This window comes from Wyeomyia smithii, chromosome 2, assembly GCF_029784165.1.
Source record: "Wyeomyia smithii strain HCP4-BCI-WySm-NY-G18 chromosome 2, ASM2978416v1, whole genome shotgun sequence".
Lineage (NCBI taxonomy): Eukaryota > Metazoa > Arthropoda > Insecta > Diptera > Culicidae > Wyeomyia > Wyeomyia smithii.
The window spans coordinates 45676153-45697533 of NC_073695.1; the positions used below are offsets into that span (position 1 = coordinate 45676153).

A 21381-nucleotide genomic window follows, 5' to 3' on the forward strand; every position below is an offset into this window, starting at 1 on the left:
AACATCATTCACCACTTGAAGAATACAACCTCCTCGCGGGCTTGATTCTCGACGCCGCGTTGCAAGCCCAAACGAAGAAATATCCCGGCGTAACGATCAAAGAACGGCCTCCCACTCCGTGGTGGGACCAAGAGTGCTCCGATGTCTACACGCAAAGATCCGACGCGTTTAAGGCCTACCAGACGGGAGGTATACCTGGCGACTATTTACGGTATTCGGAGCTTGATACCAAGCTTAAAAGCTTGGCTAAAGCAAAGAAACGTGGATATTGGCGTCGGTTCGTGAACGAGACGTCGAGGGAGACATCGATGAGCACTCTTTGGAACACAGCCCGAAGAATGCGGAATCGCGTAACGGTCAACGAAAGCGAGGAGTCTTCAAGTAGGTGGATATTTGATTTTGCCAGGAAAGTATGTCCGGACTCTGTTCCTGAGCAAAATATTGTTCGCGATGCGTCTCCGGGCCACGACGCGATAGAATCACCTTTTACGATGGCAGAACTTTCAGTTGCCCTCCTGTCCTGTAACAATAACGCGCCTGGATTAGATAGAATCAAATTCAACTTGTTGAAGAATCTACCCGGCAATGCCAAGAGGCGCTTGTTGAACTTGTTCAATAAGTTCCTGGAGCAAAACATTGTACCGCAGGATTGGAGGCAAGTGAAGGTGATCGCCATCCAAAAACCAGGGAAACCAGCTTCTAATCACAACTCTTATAGGCCGATTGCAATGCTATCCTGTATCCGGAAATTGATGGAAAAAATGATACTCCGTCGTTTAGACCACTGGGTCGAATCAAATGGTCTACTATCAGAAACTCAATTTGGCTTCCGCCGTGCCAAAGGGACGAATGATTGTCTTGCGTTGCTTTCAACAGATATTCAGCTGGCGTATGCTCGTAAAGAACAAATGGCGTCTGCGTTCTTGGACATTAAGGGGGCTTTTGATTCCGTTTCTATTGACATTCTTTCGGGTAAACTTCACCGACAAGGATTTTCTCCAATTTTGAACAATTTTTTGCACAACTTGCTGTCCGAAAAGCACATGCATTTTACGCATGGCGATTTGGCAACTTTTCGCATTAGCTACATGGGTCTTCCCCAGGGCTCATGTTTAAGCCCCCTTCTTTACAACTTTTATGTAAATGACATCGACGAATGTCTGGCAAATTCATGCACGATAAGACAACTTGCAGACGACAGTGTAATCTCTGTTACAGGAGCCAAAGCTGCCGATTTGCAAGGACCATTGCAAGATACCTTGGACAATTTGTCTGCTTGGGCTTTACAGCTAGGTATCGAATTCTCTCCGGAGAAGACTGAGATAGTAGTTTTTTCTAGGAAGCATGAACCTGCTCAGCTTCAAACACAATTAATGGGTAAAACGATTTCTCAGGTTTTGGTACACAAATATCTTGGTGTCTGGTTCGACTCTAAAGGCACCTGGGGTTGTCACGTGAGGTATCTGATGAAAAAATGTCAACAAAGAGTGAATTTTCTTCGTACAATAACCGGACAATGGTGGGGAGCCCATCCAGGAGACCTTATAAGGCTTTACCAAACAACGATATTGTCTGTTATTGAATACGGGTGTTTCTGCTTCCGCTCCGCAGCAAACACACATTTGATCAAACTGGAGCGAATACAATATCGTTGTTTGCGTATCGCCTTAGGTTGCATGCAGTCGACCCATACGATGAGTTTGGAGGTTTTAGCTGGAGTACTACCATTGAAAAACCGCTTCTGGAGCCTGTCTTCTCGTATTCTAATCAAATGTGAGGTCTTGAACCGTCCCGTGATTGAAAATTTTGAAAGGTTAATCGAACTTAATTCTCAAACCCGTTTTATGACATTGTATTTCAATCACATGTCCCAAAATATTAACCCTTCTTCGAATATTCCAAATCGTGTCGACTTATCAAATACTTCTGATTCTACTGTGTTTTTCGATACATCCATGATAGAAGAAACTCGTGGAATCCCGGATCATTTACGCGTGCAGCAGATCCCTAAATTTTTTTCCAATAAATATCGAAACATCAACTGCGACAATATGTACTACACTGACGGATCACTTCTTGATGGGTCCACTGGCTTCGGTATCTTCAATAACAATTTAACCGTCTCCCATAAGCTCGATAATCCTGCTTCTGTTTACGTCGCAGAATTAGCTGCAATTCAGTACACCCTAGGGATTATCGAAAAAATGCCCACGGACCATTATTTCATCTTTACGGACAGTCTCAGTTCCATTGAGGCTCTCCGATCGATGAAAGATGTTAAGCACTCTCCGTATTTCCTGGGGAAAATACGGGAACATCTGAGTGCTTTATCCGAAAAATCTACTCAGATTACCTTAGCGTGGGTCCCTTCTCACTGCTCGATACCGGGTAATGAGAAAGCGGACTCTTTGGCTAAGGTGGGCGCAACAAACGGTGATATTTATGAAAGACCAATTGCCTTTAATGAATTTTTCGCACTTGTACGTCAGAATACGATCATCAGTTGGCAAAATGCTTGGACCAGAGGGGAATTGGGAAGGTGGTTACATTCCATAATCCCCAAAGTATCGACGAACCCGTGGTTCAAGGGGTTGGATGTAGGTCGGGATTTCATTTGCGTGATGTCCCGGCTTATGTCCAATCACTATAGATTTGACGCGCTCCTCCGTCGTGTTGGGCTCGGGGAAAGTGGTATCTGTGCCTGTGGTGAAGGTTATCACGACATAGAGCATGTGGTTTGGTCATGCCCTGTACACCGTGACGCCAGGTCTAAATTAATAGCTTCCCTGCAGGCCGAGGGTAGACAGCCGGCTGTTCCTGTTCGTGATGTCTTGGCGAGCCGTGACCTATCCTACATGTCCCTTATATACGTTTTCCTGAAATCCATCCACGCCCCAGTCTAGTCCCGTTCCCCTCCGTCTACACCCAACAAAACGACAAGAACACGTTTGAACCTTAAGCACAAAACCAGCAACCAGACCCCGCACAACAGAACCAGGACCCAAGGACTACGAGCCTCTGTCCCAACTCACGACATCGTGGCTCAGCAGAACGAATCCATACATGCCATTCGACGATTATCAGACGACCATTGAACAACAAAACACTGATTGGAAATCCCATGCTAGTTTTAAGTTAGACTTAATTTCAGCTCGTAGTCGGCAGCGAGGATAAAAAATTTGCTTTAGTTTTTAAGTCATCAGATATAATTGGCGCCGTTAAACATTAAATTGTATTTGTGCCGTGTCAAATAAATGTTATGTGAAGAAAAAAAAAAAATATTGCAATTTTATTTTTCACTTGTACTCTAACTTGTGTCGACGGAAAGCATGAGTTAGTTTCCGCTTGCCAATATTCGATCTGAACAGTGTAACCAGAAAACTTATATTTGTTTTTAAAATACAGTCAAATTTCGCTCGTTGGGCTATGTTTAGTTGGGCTACGTTTTAGTTGGCCTTCCGCTAGCCCAACTAAATCGAAGCCAAACATCATTTCTGATAACGTTGAATTTCGTTTGAGGGGTTTGTGGATGCATTTTAACGCAGAAAGTAGAATTAATTCAAATAAAAACAAATGAAGCTGAGTATACATGTAAACAAACAATATTTTAATCAATTGTCAGAGAAACAATATAAGTTTTGTGGCTTAATACGGCAACGTAGAGCTATGCCTATTTGTGAAAGTATTTGTGAACACGTTATTATTGAGCACTCCTTTTTGGCTTTAAATGTGTGGCTTAAGTAAAACAAATTTCGAATTTGGCCCTATGCTGCGTTTGGCTTAAATTTTGACAGTTCGTTTGGCTCACAACATTCTCTCTATCTATTTCTCCATCTAAGTTTTGCTAGTGCAAATAGACTTGTGCGATATTTATACTGACAGTGGTAGCTTTTCAGTGGTTCCAGCTCGTATGGTCCGTAGGCATAAAACAATATCAATACAAATATCGCGGTTTTCAGTATCTATACGGTCGAGTATCGGACGCCTGTGTATAGATCCAAAAAATCGAAGTATCGTCTCGAAAAAATCGATATTTCCGATACCGATACAATATCGCCCATTGCTACATGAAATACAGAATATAACTAATGACAGTTCGCCAGCTTTCAGTAGAATAGTCATTAAAGCCAACGTTGCGGGACGTACCCAGTTTACGGAATTACTTTAAATAAACATATAAGGATGAAAAAATTTATGTACGCACAAGTAAAAGAATCTGCAAAAGAATTATGTTATCGATAACTTGGGAGAACGGAAACAAAGTTAAAACAAAGTTATGTGAAATGGAGGGAACATTCTATGAAGTAGAAAGAACGTGCAAAAGAATTATGTCATCGATAACTTGGGAGAACGGAAACAAAGTTATGTTAAATGGAGGGAACATTTTATGAAGTAGAGAGAACGTTGATCATTCCGGAAACGATTGACTGACGGATAAGTTGGTTATTACTAGATCCGCAAAAAATATGCGAAATACATCACAAACAAACATTTTGCCAACGCTGGCTAGTGACGATCTTCAGATATTGGCAACTGCCGGTGTGAAAAAGAAATAGTGGAGTAGGTAATCCCCATTAGCAACGACCGGTGCGAAAATCGGTTGCTATCCAAAATGGCAACGGCCAGCGTTGTGAAAATAGCAACTCAAATGGCAACTCACCGGTGCGCTTGCTCTAAGTTCGACTGGTGCCATCTGCAACTGGAATGGAAGAAAAGGGAAACAGGCAGCAGCAGTGTGGAATTGCGATGCTGTGGAATTTTCCATGCCCGTCTTTGTGCTATCAAAAGCGAATGATGTAAACAGAGGTTGTTTGGATACAGAATGTACTATATTTTAGGCAGTTGCAACATTCTAAGCAAGATGCAGTGCTACGCACTGCTGCGTAAACAATGAGTAACTTCACTGAGCCCCCGTCTGTCGACAGCCGTCACTTGTTTTGATTATTTACTGGGCGAACATTAGCTCTAATGATGACATAAGTTCCGCTCCTTTTACGAAGATGGATGTGTTTGATAGTGGCTTTGTCGCTATTTGTGATTACTCTCTATTTGCTTCAAGTGACTCATATAGTTTATGAGTTCTTAATCATATTGCAGAATAAGTTTTACTGCAGAGAACGGAAATCAAAAACATATCGGGTGATTTTCAAACAACACTAACAGTATTCCATAAAAGAGCAAGTTCACGGGTCGCCTCGAGTGTACTTAAATTCCTTCCGAGCGATTACATGTTTTTTTTCTTCATTATTATTACTTCATACGCTTTGTAATTCATCCAACTGACGTCCGACTTCTACGTAGTTTCTTTGTGTCACTGTGTGCGTGTGTGTTTGTCCGGGTGCGCGCGCGCGATCATTCGCTTGGTATTAAGGGTGATCAAAGCTGCGTTTGCCGTCGACAGATAAAATGTTGACTTGTTTGTTTGGTATGGGTTTAAAAATAAAAACACCTAGCGAACAAAACAAAAATACTGAAGAACAATAAAAAACAATTCAGACAATCGCTCCTGATAAACAGACGGTGTGAGTTATGACATCGTGAGTTATGACAATGTTTAGAAAAAAAGAAGACAAAAACACGGGAGCATTGGCCCGTATGTGATAACATTCTCAAAGTGTTTTGCAATAACAATGTGCGATAATTCGGTAAGGTTAATTTTTTTTTCTCAAGAGTAAAGTCTATGAATAGGAAAGAGATAATAATATATGTGCTGGATTTTCTTTGGTGTGGTGTGGTGATTTCTACGGAGTAAAAGTGTCAAAAGCGAAACTAAACAAAAGCACACGAAACACGAAAACAGATAGGTTATTTAAAATTTTGATTATTAGCTTAGTTTAAGATGTATGATTTGTCAATTTGTTCAATGTTCAATTGAATTGATTTCGTCACATGTGCACCAAACATTTATTTGAGTACTTTTTCCTTAAAAGAAAGGAGAAAATCAAAGCAAAGTGGATATTAGGGAATAGGGTACCATGAGGCGCCCTTATTCCGTGCGGCTCCTTATTCCGTGCATTTAGTATCAACATGTGAAAAAATATCAAATAATAGAAGATTTCTCAAAAAGTTTGAACATGATTTTTTGTGTACCTCAAAACACTTTTTTAGAAACTTATACATATTTTTTTCACATTTATACGAAGCGCATGGGGTACGGAGCCGCACGGAATTAGGGCGCCTCACGGAACCTGTGCAGTGCGCATGTTGCACAGGTGGACCCGACGCCACTGAGCCAATTAGGTAAAATAATCATAGAATTATTACAAACTTTGTGAATTGTCTTTAAATGTATCTCCAAAGTTTCAAATGACAGAATGAAGCGGTTACAAGAATGTATTTTTCAAAACTAGCCAGACGGATGATGCAAAACTGTTCTACAACTGTCAATTGTTCAATTCTGCTATTTGATAACAGTAGTAAAATAGAAGCAAGTAATGGAACATTAATTTGTATTGTGCCGTGTCAAATAAATGTTATGTGAACAAAAAAAAAAAAACGTTAAGGGAACATGCTTTTTATCTATTATAATTCGCTTTTGATGACAAATGGAGGTTTTACTTCGTTCATTTTTTTGCGTTCAACATTTTTTTTCATGTAGCAAAATTCAGACAGGAAAAAGCGGTTGTGAAAAGATGAATGCTCAAATAGTAAAGATTGAATGAATGAAGAACAATAACAAAACGTCACATCGACAAAATGTTGGGAAAATTACGGGATAAAGCATAGTAAAGCTATCGATAAACAGTTAGAAAATGTGTCAAAACTGTCAAGAAATAGTAACAAAACAGTTACGATTCAGTTTTCGAATTCTGGGTAAATAAACCAGTATTACGTAATGGTTTCGAAACTTTCTTAAAAAGTGATAAAAATAATTCCTAATGACAACACAAAATTCTGGCTAAATTGTAATGAAATTAATGCAAATGGAGTTGGAGTATATTATGAAATAAATACTTAAAAAAAACTGAAAAATCACAGGAAACTGTCAACAGTCCCTGCTTTTTTTTTTAATAAACCAAGAAGAAGAGCTCAGGAAACAACACTGGGAGATCAAAAATAAAATGATCCAAAATTGAGCTCAGAATTACCAAAAAACGCTTCTGAAGTCTAGAAAAGGCTTAGAATAATTTCAGATCAATTAGAGAATCGCAAAAAAAAACCTACTACTTACAGAAAGACGACAATGAATTTAAATTGAGCTGAGAATTGTAACAAAAAATGACTATTGAAAGATCTTGAATTAAGCTAAGAGTAACAAAAAAGAAACGCTTCTGAAGGCCAAAATGAAATGATTCCAAATTACGCTCAGAAAAAAATCGTCTATAGGCCAGTAAAGTTGAAAAAAAATTGTTCATATATCTAAAAATTAAAAAAAAAACAGAAAAAGCCTAAAACAAGATCACAAATAAACGCAGAATCGCAAAAAAAACTTCTAAAGGCCAGAAAACGCTTTTAAAAGTACACAACACACTATATTGAGCTTAGAATGATGAAAAAAAAAAAAACACTTCCATAGACCAGAAAAGAGAAAAAAAAACGATTCCAGATTGAGCTCTTAATTGCAGATAAAACACTTTTGAAGGCACATATGGTCACATGAGAAAATGATCCTGAATTGAGTTTAGAATTGCGAAGAAACACTTCTAAAGACCAGAACATAAAAGAATCCCAGACTAAGCTCAGAATTGTGGAAAAGAAAACGATTCTAATGGCCAACAAAGGCTAAAAAATGATTCCAAATTAAGCAGAGAATCGCAAAAAATACCTGCTAAAGGACTAGAGAGACGAAAATGATCTCAAATTAAGCTCAGAATTATTGAATAAAACGGCTAAAAAATAATCCTAAATAAAGCTTACTGTTGCATAAAAGAAACGTTTCTTAAGTCCAAAATTAAATGATTCCAAATAAAAACAAAAAATAATAGAAAATTGTCACAATTTTGAAAAAAACATAACAAAACAAGATCTTAAATTAAACACAGAACCACAAAAAAAAAACTTCTAAAAGACAGATAGGAGAAAAAAAATCCTAAAATGAGCTCAGAATTGTGAGAAAATGTTCCTAAAGGTTAAAAGAAAATTAAAAAATAATCCCAAGTTGGGATCATCGCAAAAAAACCAATTCTAAAGGCCAGAAAACGTTAAAAAATGATTCCAAATGAAGTAGAGAATCATGAAAAAAAAAAACGGCTAGAGGACCACAAAGACGAAAGTGATCCTAAATTAAGCTTAGAATTATGTAATGAAACGACTTCAAAATTATCCCGAATAGAGATTAATTTTATAAAAAAGAACCGCTTCTAAATGCTATTAGAAAAGGCCAAAAATAAATTAATTCTGAATTTTATTTTTTAAAGGCCAGAGAAGACAAGAAATACAACTAATTAAGGATACTTCCCTAAAAACAGCCACCCAAATAAAAATTTAGTCATAACAAAATTTACAAAAACGTGTTTCTGCTAACAGCCAGCAAAATCACTAATACCCATTTTGTCAAGAAGCAGAAATTGATTCTGGTTTCCTAATCACTTTCTAATAGAATAACAAGCTTCCTGTTAATAAATGAAGATTCGAGTGATTGAGTATTAACCAGATTAGTCTGACATCAACGCTAATTCGAACTACAGCAACACTTGACTATGTTTCCTCATTAGTCACCACTAGAGAAACCAGAAATCAAATTTACCTCGTAATAGGTATTAGTGTTAATTAGCGACTAACATCAATACAATTGTCCGAGAAAAAAAAACACTATTAACACAGTACGTCATCAGTGGATGTTTGTACAGAAAATTCGGAACTCGTCATTGCACGTAGAAGAAACAAAGCGGCATCCAATTTGACATTCTCGAAAGGCAATCTTTCCTCGCATTTTTTTGCTGAACTTGAAAGCAAGTATAGCGCCAACCATAGGGTTTGCATATTGCCGCTAATTGAATCTGAAGACGAAGAACAAACAATCGTGTCCCCTTTCCACACACGACTGACCGCGGCGCGCGAATCACCGTCATCGGAATGTGTTTTTTTTTCTTGGCAAAAGCGCCACAAAATTTTAAAGCATGCTACAAACTGAAGGGAGAGGTAAGCTTATCCACCGGTTTTCGCGATTGTCTGTCGTGAACAATCACAAAATTGCGAGAACAGGCTCCCCGCTGGGGCCGGGGGCAGAGTGGGTCCCGTCCCCAAATTTACGCACACAACGGCAGGTGATTTACGCAAAACGATGATGTAGCATGCGCTGGCTGTAACAGACACACGGAACTCGCGGGTTGTCTTGTTTTCCAAAAATGTCGTAAAAGTTCCATTACGGTTTGTCTCACTTTTGTGCGGTTTCTCAGGGGGGACACCTTATTACACAAGTGACTTGGTATGCGAGGTAATGCGAGTATTGATGATGGGAATTTCTGTGTCGGATTTGCTTTCGTCTCTAGTCGAGTGTGAAATTTTTAATTTTAGCTTTTCGGCTGGGGACTTCCACGCGTCTGGCAGTTCGTAGTAGAAATGTTGACACTGTTGGTTGTTGATGTTTTTGTCAGGCAGTGTACTAACTAATCAGCAACGACCCGAAGAAGGCCGATGGGGGTAACTGTTATCGCAAAAAAAAAAACCCGCACGGAGGGCATTATGTTATCACAGTGAGCTGGCACTTTGAGGCTTAGAAGCGCTTTTGTTTTTTGGGATGGTGCGCACGGAGTTGCAAAATCACTTCTTGGACACTTATCGAAACACAACCACAGCAGCTTCTAATTTTTAATCTTCAATTCCGCGAAGCACGCACCAGTAACAAGAACACTTGAATTTTTGATTTCTAATGAACAAATTCCACACTGTAATCCTTCGAATAATCCACAATTTCCGCCACTCAAAACTCCGAAGCATTGCAGCACCACCCGGCAAAAAATATCGTGCCACGCCATCAGACGAAGTGCAGATACTTACTTTTTCTTGTTGTAATTGTAGCGGATGTGCTTTGGGCTGATATCCTTGAGGAAGTGGTCGCTTTTCAGCATAATGGTGTTATCCCGTCCGGTTTGTGTGGGCGAGATAGTCATCTTGGTGCGAAAGGCTACTGCCATGGTTAGCGTTCCGATCTGGGTGCACAACTGTCCGACGCGTAACTGTTTGTGACCATCGCCTGTTGCGGAATGAAACCGAAAACGAGAGAAAAGGAACATTTAGTTGTTGAGTGGGCAGCAGTAGTGAAAAGGAGGAAAATCAGTGCTGCGCTAGTCGTGGTTGGTTGGTACGGTAGTGACACGTTCGTACAACCTCACCACCACCATCGAAACGGCGTAGCCGACGACTGTTGGGTTGGTTGTGTTCACGGCATACTAACTAAATGCATCGACATACTAACATAGTGGCTTTGTATTGCCACCCTGAGCCATGCTGTATAGAAGTTCTATTTAGGAGTATAGAATGAACGTTACGTTACAACAAATCTGTTGTGTGCGTGCGAATAAAAACCGCCAGACGAGGAGGACCGATTCACCTCCCATGTTTCATCTCCCGCCCCCCGGAGACAGACCATTGAAAGTGGCGCGTCTGCTGGCGCTGCCGTTGTTGCACACCATCAGTATTTGTAGTTCTGTAGTAAACCTAAGCACACTACCGTGGGATTACGGACTTTATAGGGGCACAAACTTACGGCGAGAGATGATGATGACGGTGGCAGCATATATGCATTTTATACGCTTTATATGAGAACAGTGTGAAAAAATGCGCTGATGGCGCTAAACTGGTATGCTGTGAATTGACGCCTCTATAATGGAAGACAATAGTCACGAATGTGCGCATTCATGACTGGCTTCGGGCGGAACAGACGTGGCGCTTTTTCCTTCGTTGGTTCCTACACTACTAAACGTAGCCCGCTGAGCTACTCGGCTAGACTGTGTTGCAGTTTGCTGCGGGCCTGGCAGCCAACATTCGCGTATGATGATATTATCGCGAAAACAATTCAATTTAAAGAGCTCGGGCGTTGAAATTGCGATTGGCGATGGGTGTTTTTGTGAGTTATTGTTGTTGCTTTGTTGTAGATTGATGCCGGGGCGGTAATCAAAAGTCATGGACAGAATGGTAGATAATGGAATGGGACTTTATGGTTGAAAGATCTTTTTATCCCGCTAGGATTCGGCCACATAATTTTCGTTTTTATACTATTCAGAATCTGAGCACGCAATCAATATATTCAAAATCATTAAATTTATCATTACAAATCCATATTATTGAAATATTAATAAGTTTCATGAAACCTCTAAAAAAAACTTTACAGCTACTGATAAATTGGTTCTTGCCATTCTTTTAAAAGATTATTCCATGCAAATGTTGATGAGTTTCAAGTAACCCATAAAAAAGGCCCACTTTTGCACAACTTTTGCCATAATTTTGGCCTGAATTCCACCGATGACACTTGTTATGTTTTCTTGTATGGCCTCAATTGTGTCTAACTTAGGCAATAGAAAGTCACAGATCATGGAACGCTATCTTTCGCCGTTAACGGCAACTTTTCATCCAAGGTCGCATTAAAAGAAATACGGCCCAATGATTTCACCAGCCCGTAAAACACACCGAGTCGATTGTTTAATGTCCAACAGAGTAAATTTAGTGCAAAATTTTGTAATACTACCTCAAGCTGTGGTTCCACCAGGTTGATTATGACCATTATAAAATAAACGTTCAACGATTTGCAATCGTTATTCATTAGTAAGTCTTTCCACGTTGAAATGGTAAAGTAAACTGATCAATTCCGATTTCGACAAATGACGCTTGGACGCCCTTAGATACGAGTGCTGCAGACTTTAAAAAAGCGGTCGTAAAAATCGACTTTTATAATGTTATGATAATTTGTAATGATATGAGAAAACAACGTTGTACATCTTCCTTGTTTCTAGATTGGTACCGTAAACTGGGGTGACTTTGATCACTTTTTTTAATATATCTTAAATATTTTAAAAATGTACTGAATACAAAACTGTTTGATATTTTTAAAATGTCCAGTACCTACCCCAAAAGTTAAGCAACAATTTTGCTGTTTTTATATATACTCCAAAAAAATTTTTACCAATCATCATTCCGGGGTGACTTTGATCACTTCACTGTTTTGGTTAATTCGGATTGAGACATTACTGCTTTAACCAATTTGAACAGTCTAAAACAACTTAAACGAGTTTATAAATATGAGAAGCCATTTGGAGCCATTAACATTTCACGTGAAAAGTTTATTTTGGCGAATGTCAAAGATTCATATAATTTTTTAAAATATATATGAACGATTGTCCACGAAGAGTAAAGGGGATCTAAAATCACCAAAAACTAGTTCATATAGAATATTGCTCATCCATAAGACCAAAGTTACATCTCGTGACGTTTTAGGCTATGAATAAGAAGAAAACATGTCATACGCTGTTGAGAATATTGGGACTTAAAATTGCCTTTGAGGAAAAAAAATTGCAAAAATAATAATGAAAATCGTTGTGATAGTATTTTTTTATATTGAGAACTAATCTGGGAACAAAACTAAAAAACTTTACGTATCGCAGCTTGTTGTTTTGTATCTGCTTGAACCGAATGTTTGTATGCAATAAAATACGCTCAAAATCCAGTTTATTTTCAATTCATATTTTAGCATGAAAAACGCTCTTCAAACAGCAGGAAATGCATGAAAAGTGGCAATGTACACATATCTAAACACAATCAGGGAATATTACGACGAATCTCAAGCTCTACGAGCGCTTTTGGTCACAAATTCAAAATAGAGGTAAAGTGATCAAAGTCACCCCGGTGATCAAAGTCACCCCAGTTTACGGTATCCATATTTTTAGATGGCTTGACGAATAAGATTAAAAAATTTGAGTTTGATATTACGCAATTTATTCTTTGACAGCAAACAGATATTTTTTGTGAATTGATATTCAGTCTTGAGTTAGGATCTCATCACTTTTTTAATATATAATGTAAAAATGTGTTTTTTTTTTTAAATCAAAGAACTTTAATAAATGTGTTTGACATTTCCCAGTTAATCTGTTGAGAGTACGAGATTTTGTTGAAATTTTAAAATCCATATTCCCCGAGGATTTGACTGACGAGATAATGGTTCCTTTTGATGTCAGCGCTCTGCTCGAGTGTCCTAGTGAGAGAAGCTATAAATCTTTTAAGGCATTGGATTCTTTCCCAACGATGTTACAACACATGGAAAACTAAAGTACGCAGCTACTTGAAGTTATCTCGACTTTGCATGGAAGACAATTGTTTTTCATTCGGTTGAAAATTTTACAAACAAACGAAAGGGACTCCAATGGGAAACCCTCTTTTACCTTATCTATGTAAACTTTTCATGGCAAGCTTGGAAAATGAACTAAACACTCAAAAGTTCAAGCTTTAATTATCCAATGTGTCCTTTCAAAACGCACAATGACTGCTCTGATTTCGCACATAAAGTGTGTGGAATCAGAATATGTATCATACACACAAAATCGTGATGTTTCGGTAAACTTTGGCTTCGGACTAACGATTTGTTTTCAAGCGCTTGAAAAACCGCTGCTTACTTTCGCGAGCCGGTGTGTATCAAAGGCTAGTGCATCCCTAATCACTGTCAGTAAACGAAACAGCCAACAGCAAGCCTTGTTGCAACAGGACTTACTGACGCTGGTGCCAGTAACGTGGAACCGGATGCATATGAATAAAACCAGAGACGTAGTTAAATTCAAAATGTTTTGAACAAACCCTATGTTTTTTGTTTGTTATTGATTCGATGATGTTTTTAAATGACCGGATTCATGAAAAGGAAACAATCAGTTAATATTTTCATCAATTCATTCATGACCAAAATCAGTTGTTTGTTGTTGATTGCACTGCTTCAACGATAGCAGCCCTCTAAAGAACATTCCCAAGTAACACACAAAACATGTTAGAAAATAAGTAACAACGAAAGTAGCCATATAAGTGTACTACAAGCGCAATTGAAAATTTGTGTTATTATATTGTGTTTAAAGTTGTTTTTCATCAGTAATACAACCGCATTTCGAAAACAGGCTCTTTTTGTAGATGTTTTCAATGGTTTTGGAGATGTTTTGAATAACACGAGTTCAAGAATGACAATCACTATCACTTGGTCTTTTCGTAAGACATTACACCATCTAATAACAACCTTACGTACCTGTAAAATGCTTTTCCTTAGTACAATAGTCGTAGCATTCAACACCCAACTTAAAATTACTTGATCAAATTATTATTTAAATTATACGAACGATTTCTATTTTTATTCGAAGCGGGTCAAAACGCGCCATCAAAAGATAAACAAAACGCTTGCAGTGTAACCAATATCACTTCAGATTTTTGTTATTGTACATCTAACAACGTTTTCTAGTTTTGTTAGATTTTATATCCAGATCCAGATATCCAGATAACGTTGAAACTATGCGAAAACAATTTCAATATTCAAGCGGAAGAAACAACGCTTTTTGAAAGGTTTAATATTATTCTTTGTCATTATTTTAAAATCAATTAAAACTGTCACTGATAAAAGATATTGCCGATCTAGTTGCACTGCGCAGACACAATACATTTGCGCATGCGCTGGTTAACAGTTGTCATAGCAACAGATTTGCGCATTGCCGTATTAGTACTCGAGATGTATTTTGCCACTTAATTATATCAAGTTGGCTTGCTTTCATGCAGTTATCGGTACTTGTTCTACTAGCCTTCATGTTTTGCGCTTTTCTGGTGATATTGATGTCATGGAAAAGGTTACGTCAACTATTCTATACCAACGTGTGTTACTTGGGTTATCACACAAATTATCATGACGATAGCAACACCGGTTGAAACTTTTGAAGTATAATGATTTGGGGGTACCAAATACATTCAAAATACGCTAGAGCATCAAATGCGTTATGCCCAGCACACATTTGTTGTACTGGTTCCAAACTTAATCAGTAAATGCGCTAATTTCGCTCATATATGTATGATCTGGTTACGCACAATCTAACTTTTGCGTGAATGAAAAAGATTCCTTACCAGATCATTGGCGGAGTCAGGCTTAACATTTCTCTCCTCAGAGAATCAGCGAATTGTGTGTATCTGAAAAGCTTGCAAAAAAATACCGCAGTGGAATCTGAAATATTTCTCCAGAGGACAATAAACTGGTGTGAGCTTTTTAACTCGAAATGACTTTGCACACAATAATCACATAACAGAGCTCACTGCAGTGCTTTTCCTGTGTGTCTCTTAAGCATATATCAAATGAGGGGAGCATCTGGGTAGGAAAGTAGGTTGCGTTGCTTGCATTGCATTTCGTAAACTAAAAAAATATCCAGCCGCCGTCACGCATGTTTGCTCTTCGATTGCTATCCAATTCATCTCAGCAATGCGCACCGTGGTATACTTCTATGTATTCTAACTAGAGTGATTCACGACTCTTGTTTCGCTCAGCTGTGGTGTAAGCAGCAAGTGTATTATTTCTTTCGCGAGCGCAAAAACACAGCACAAGAATGAAGAGTGGTGCAAAAAAAATGCTGCACGCAGCGCGGTGAATATTCGCTCAGCTTTTTCCACATATTGAGGAGAATAACAAACCTGTTTGACAGCAAACAGGTATTTTTTTGTAACTTAAAAATGAGAGTTCAGTTGAAATCTGATTTCTTTTTTTCAATATAAAATTTGAAATTTTTTTTCTTACAATATCAATGTAATAGAAAAAGTTGACCGTCATCATCAAAGCTAGTATTTGCGTAATAATAGAAATGTCTCAAACGCCAACTTTTTTATTACACTACACTTACAACAGGACAATTTAAAAACTATATCCCAATCTTAATATTTTTAATTGCCATTCTTTATTTGGCTGAAACAGAAGCTATTCCTAACAGCAAAAGGCGTAATTTTATGCTATTAGTTTTTTTTAATTACGACTATTTTTGAATAAGGCTCATGTGAAAATGGTACTGAAGAATACAAATATTTTTAGAACTAGAACGGTTTGTTTGATTGATATGACATCTCCGGCAAAGTGTAGATAGTAACTTTGTCTTTCCGAAAATAATATATGCTGTAAAAAATTGTTTTTTCAAGTAAAAAGTAAAGAGTTTAGCTAACCTTTTGTAGCTTTCATACATGGTAAATTAATAAAAAGTTGAGTTGAAGCTGAATAAATAATTTTTATTTTTCCGCAGCATTCAACCAACCAAGCTCGCTTCTATAGCTGAAATTAGAAAGGTGTAGTGTAAAATTGTAAGATTTTGAATAAATGGATTATTATTTACACTAAACAGATCTGGAACACGAATGTCTCAATCGATAGATGATGTTTTCCTCGGACTTTTGCTTAAATACTTGCTAGTTTTTAGTAGCTAACTAGCAGAAAATTTTACTAAAAATAAAGTGGAAAAGAGGCGTTTAACCAATCACAAGCTCGCTTTTTGTTCGCATACTGTAGTGGTAACAGATGTTATATTATTTTTATATGCTCAAATTCTTGCTACCAATAAATGGATTTTGAATACCAATGTCTTAGTTGACAGGGATAGTACAATGCACAGAGCATCCGCAGCGGATTTTAATCACAGTTTCAAAACCATCACCTTGCTTCACCATGTTTGTTTCATACCCATGTTGTAAGTGGCCCTGCCGTTTTTCAAGTTATTTCATTCTCTCAGTTTCAAGAGACGGGTGCAGACACTTTTATTCCTTATTAAAGGTACAAAAAATGAACATCCTTTATCGTATTGGTAACCAGCGAGACCGAACCGATATAACATTTTCGATATAACTCAAATCAAAATTTCATAGCAAAAATAGTAAACATGGGATTTTAACCAATAAAATTTGATTATAATATGAGCATATTAGTACATGAAAAATCCAAATTGTTTCAATAAGGTTGGGAGTTTCCTTGCAAATAACAAAAAATATATACACTAATCGACAACACGTTTATGAACTTGGAGTTGTGCCAATTTTGAACGAAACTGACGATATAAATATAACAGAAAATGTTGATGAATGAAAATTTACGCAGTTCTACGTCAAACATCCGATTATGGCGCTAACTTTTGTACCTATACGTTCTTGCAGAGTTAAGCTACGCTAATTAAATAAAATGTTCACAGCGTTACGGGAAATTATTTGGGTAGATATGTGATTTTTGTGAGAAATTTTAGAGTGAAATTATTAAAACTTTTTACTTATTGAGAAACGAAAGTCGAACATCGATTTCTGAAAAAAGAATTTGGTAACTGTTCATTTACCCGATTTTTTAACATTGAAGATTCAAGACGGAATTTAATTGTCCAAAAATACAACTCTATTTGCACATGTAGAATAAGTTGTGTTAGTTTTTCAAAATTATTAATCGTTCTCCATAAATAACCTGCCCTACGATATATATTCGTAGTTTTTAAACCAATTTCATTGATGTTTTCTGGCTCCGTTAAAATTTTTCTGTATCGTGCCGTGTCAAATAAACGTTATGTAAAAAAATGTCATTGTTTTCGTAAAAAAAAAATTGCTAAAATTTGAGGGGAGACGGAACATACAATGTCTCATTTTCGAAAATTCCAATAAAAGCCGTTGAATAATTTATCGATGTCCCCTTAATGTCCCCTTACCATATCAGAAGGTACTAATATAAAACTCTAACCAGCATTTTGTCTTTGTAATAAAGATTATAATCCTCAAAACTATTGATTTAAACGGAGTAAATCGAACTTATTGATGTGAAATATCTATCTACTATTTCAATCGTCGAACAAACGGGACAACTAATAATACCTTTAAATTGATATGCGCTCAAATACCTATTGAAATGATTTTGAAGACGTTTCGAAAATTATCCAACGGCGACTGGCTTTTAACGAAAACTTTCTGTTTGAAGAAGGAGACAGAGAATAAAAAAAACGTTCTGTCGATGAGAGGATTAACGGTAAAACCTAAAACTGTAACTTGTGAAGCTATGAATCGTTGGGAACGTGCGATACCTTTACAGTTTCAGGGAAACAGCAACTCACGGTTAGGTTGGCAAGAGTAATTCTAAAAATTTATAAATATCATTAAAAAAATTGTTTTGTGGCAATCCTATGAAAATAAGTCTTACTTAGAGGCAGCTCTAACTACGGAGTTATTTATTGGGCAGCTTGCTATAAAACCTGCTTTGAAAAAATATCTATCTGCAAACTTGTGAAATAAATTTCCCATTAAATATTGTAAATATTGTTGATTATGGGAAATAAATTTCCCATAATCTAATATTGTTGAGCAAATCTTTCAAATAGCATACTATAAACGAGGATGAGGCTATACCTTTGCTCTTATATGTACGTAAACTTTTTCAATTAACGTTCGCATAAGTGCGTCCAGGTTCCCTGCTGTGCCCAGACAGCAAGGCGAGTCTCGATTCTCTTCGCAATAATGCAAAATGCTAAAGCATAAATTATTTGAAAGTGATTTAAAGTTAGAGTTGTTTTTCTTCGATAGCTAGAACTCTTTTTCACATTCGTTTTTTTTTCGCAAGAGACAATTGTATGACAGACAGTTTGAAACAGTAATTAAAATAATGTTTCAGGGATCATTAAACGAAAAAACCATCTGGCAACAATGATCTTAAAATTTTATATCAGCAATGCTGTATATTGGCATTAAAACCCTTGGCATTAATCAGATTGAAAAAGTACGATGAGGCTTCATTAGTTAAATAATTTCATTCGAATTCATTATATACAAATTGGATGTGATATTTCATGGTGTTGACTTGATCACGATTTCTTATTCCGATCCGATCCGATTCCGATCTTGTTTTTTTTTTGCTGATTTATTTTTGTACTTTTTTCTTCACTCCTGCTTGATCTAATTTGAATTTCTATACAAGGAATGTTACCTCGCATAACTGTCATAAGAAATGGACTTATGAAAATGCTTATTCATTAAAAAAGAAAAAAAGTTGAAGAGGTTGTTCATAAGCCACGACCGCAGAGGTAACGTAGAATACGACAGCCTGTCTTATGCCAATGTATTTCTTGGAATAGGTTTGGGAATACACTGAATTGGGGTTAAATCTTCAGATAAACTTTGAGGTTAATTGTGTTTGTCAATGCCATTTATTGACAAGTGAATATTTTTTCAACATGGCAAATTTTTTATTTAGTTTTGAATGATTCACAGTGATAATCAAATTCTACATGAGGTGATTTGTTAGCAATTACACTACCCGTCATAAGTTTGGAATCGCTTTACTGAGTATTGCAACACCCAGTTTGAATATTGCAACGCCTCCCGAAAAACTTAGCATCACCTGGAATAAGCGGATATCTCGTGTTTTTGACAACCTAGAAAGTTGCGGTTTTCAGCAAACTTGTTCCGAAGGTCAAAGGCTACTGTATGGTGGCCAATTCAGTGTGAAATATTACCGCTATGTGGTGCAAGTGGGCACACAACGAGTCGTATTTAGACCTTAACTAATCTCACGATTCCGACCTGCTAGAAAGTTGCGGTGTTCAGCAAACTTGTTCAGAAGGCTAAAGGCTTCTACATGGTAGACAATTTAATACTGAATTACCCCGCTATGCGGCGCTAGGGTGCATGCAGTTTTTCATATTTAGACTTCAACTTATCGCGTGATCATTACTACCCACAAAGTTGCGGTGTTCGGCTTGTGCCACCAGTTCTGGTCAAGCATATTACAGTTACAGGTACAGAAATTTGCCCATTTTTAGTGATGCTAAACTTTTCGGGGTGTTGCAATATTCAAACTGGGTGTTGCAATACTCAGTAAAGCGATTCCAAACTTATGACGGGTAGTGTATATATGAAAATTTCAACCGCTATACTGCTAGCCACGCACGCTATATAGCAAGCCACGCACTCTAGCCACACGCTCTATAGACATGCACAGACACGCTAGACATTCACACGCTATATAGCAAACCACACACGCAAGCCACACACCTTATATATTAGGGACACACGCTTCAAATATTCACACACGTTATGTGCATACACCCTGTATATACATACGCTGGATGATGGTGGCTTCTCAAACCACCTGGCGGTGCGAGTCTCTTTCAGTTTCGGGTTGTATTTGCCAACGATATCTGAATTGGATTACCGCTGGTGGGGTCCAACTCCGATCGAAGGGGAGCCGAACTGAAAGAGGTAGGACTGCAGCTAACCACTACCACCGCCGCTGTTGCCCGCTGCTGATCCACGCTGCCTTCGCCTACTGCCATCGGTGTTGATGTTCGCTGTTGTTGCCTGCTGCTAGTAAACTGATTTGCCTGAGGAGAAACAGTCTCTTATATAGCCCAAAGAGTGCATTCCCGGCTAACTAGGTACTCCATTCTGTCGTCCTATTTAGGGAAAGGCAGCAAGCGACCAATCAAAAATCGACATTTGCGTTTCGACATTGTTCAACAATTTTCAATATTACAATAGTTTGAACAATCAGATTACAATTTTCTGCATTTGGACGGGTGCTTAAATGATTTTCCAATCGATTGCTGCAAAAATGACAGAAATCGGTTGGAAACTGACTGGGTTTAAAACGTTTGAAATTGGACAATTTTTGTGACGCTCTCGATGTTTTCGGTTTTGAAATTGGAACCCTGTATTGAAATTGGGTCCCTGTAATTGTTGCCGTAAGACGTATTCTACGTCAAAAAAAACTCTCACGCCTGATCATTGAATTGGATCGGGCATAGCTTTGCCTATTAGGTCGGTCGAATGAATTAGCATTTTGTGTCACCAAAATCCACCCATGTTCGGGCAGATTCCACATTTTGTCTTTCGCCTTCCCAAAGCATCACATCACGCAATGTCTGAAAAATATTTTGCGTTTTCGTCAGGTTAACTGCCTCGCAAGTCATTTGCGGGTTGAATTTCGTAGCTGCCTTTGTTATTCGTGTACGAAATAAGTGGCTTGCCTTACCACAAAAAGGCACGTGCTGGAAGATAAAAATAAACTTGCGCGGGTTTGTTTGCTCTAATCGAGCTAGGCTTGATGTGAACATATACGATGCATGAGTGCGTTAGCCGGGGCTATTTTTGGCTCGCTTCGTTCATTTTGCCTGCCTTTCGGAAAACACGTGCAAGAAATTATTAAACATAAACAGTTTAATGGATACCCATAAACACGACCCACGGAAAATGGGAAAACTTGGTGAAAAGATTATTCGCCTATCAACATGCAGAGAGTTTGCTTTTAATCGATAACGTAAAACAAAACAACGATAACCACTATCAGGATGCTTTAATTAATGAGAAAAAATGGCAGCAACTACGGGCTATCTCAAATAAATCAACTTGGTCAAGTCGCTCGCTGCGGCTGCGCTAAATTAAAATTGTAGCTAATTGAGCATTCGGTGGCTGAACATGGTACAAATTAAGCGAAAATAA

General features: G+C 37.8%; 1 protein-coding gene across 3 annotated transcripts in view; it reads right to left on the bottom strand.

Annotated features, from left to right (window-relative positions):
- The window catches only part of LOC129726058 (autophagy-related protein 13 homolog), a 109417-nt gene that overhangs the window by 16922 nt on the left and 71114 nt on the right, over window positions 1-21381 (bottom strand). For all 3 annotated transcript variants that reach the window (XM_055682626.1, XM_055682628.1, XM_055682627.1), the window contains one exon: window positions 9940-10135. In XM_055682626.1, the coding sequence (XP_055538601.1) occupies window positions 9940-10135 (196 nt within the window). The remainder of the gene's footprint in view (window positions 1-9939; window positions 10136-21381) is intronic.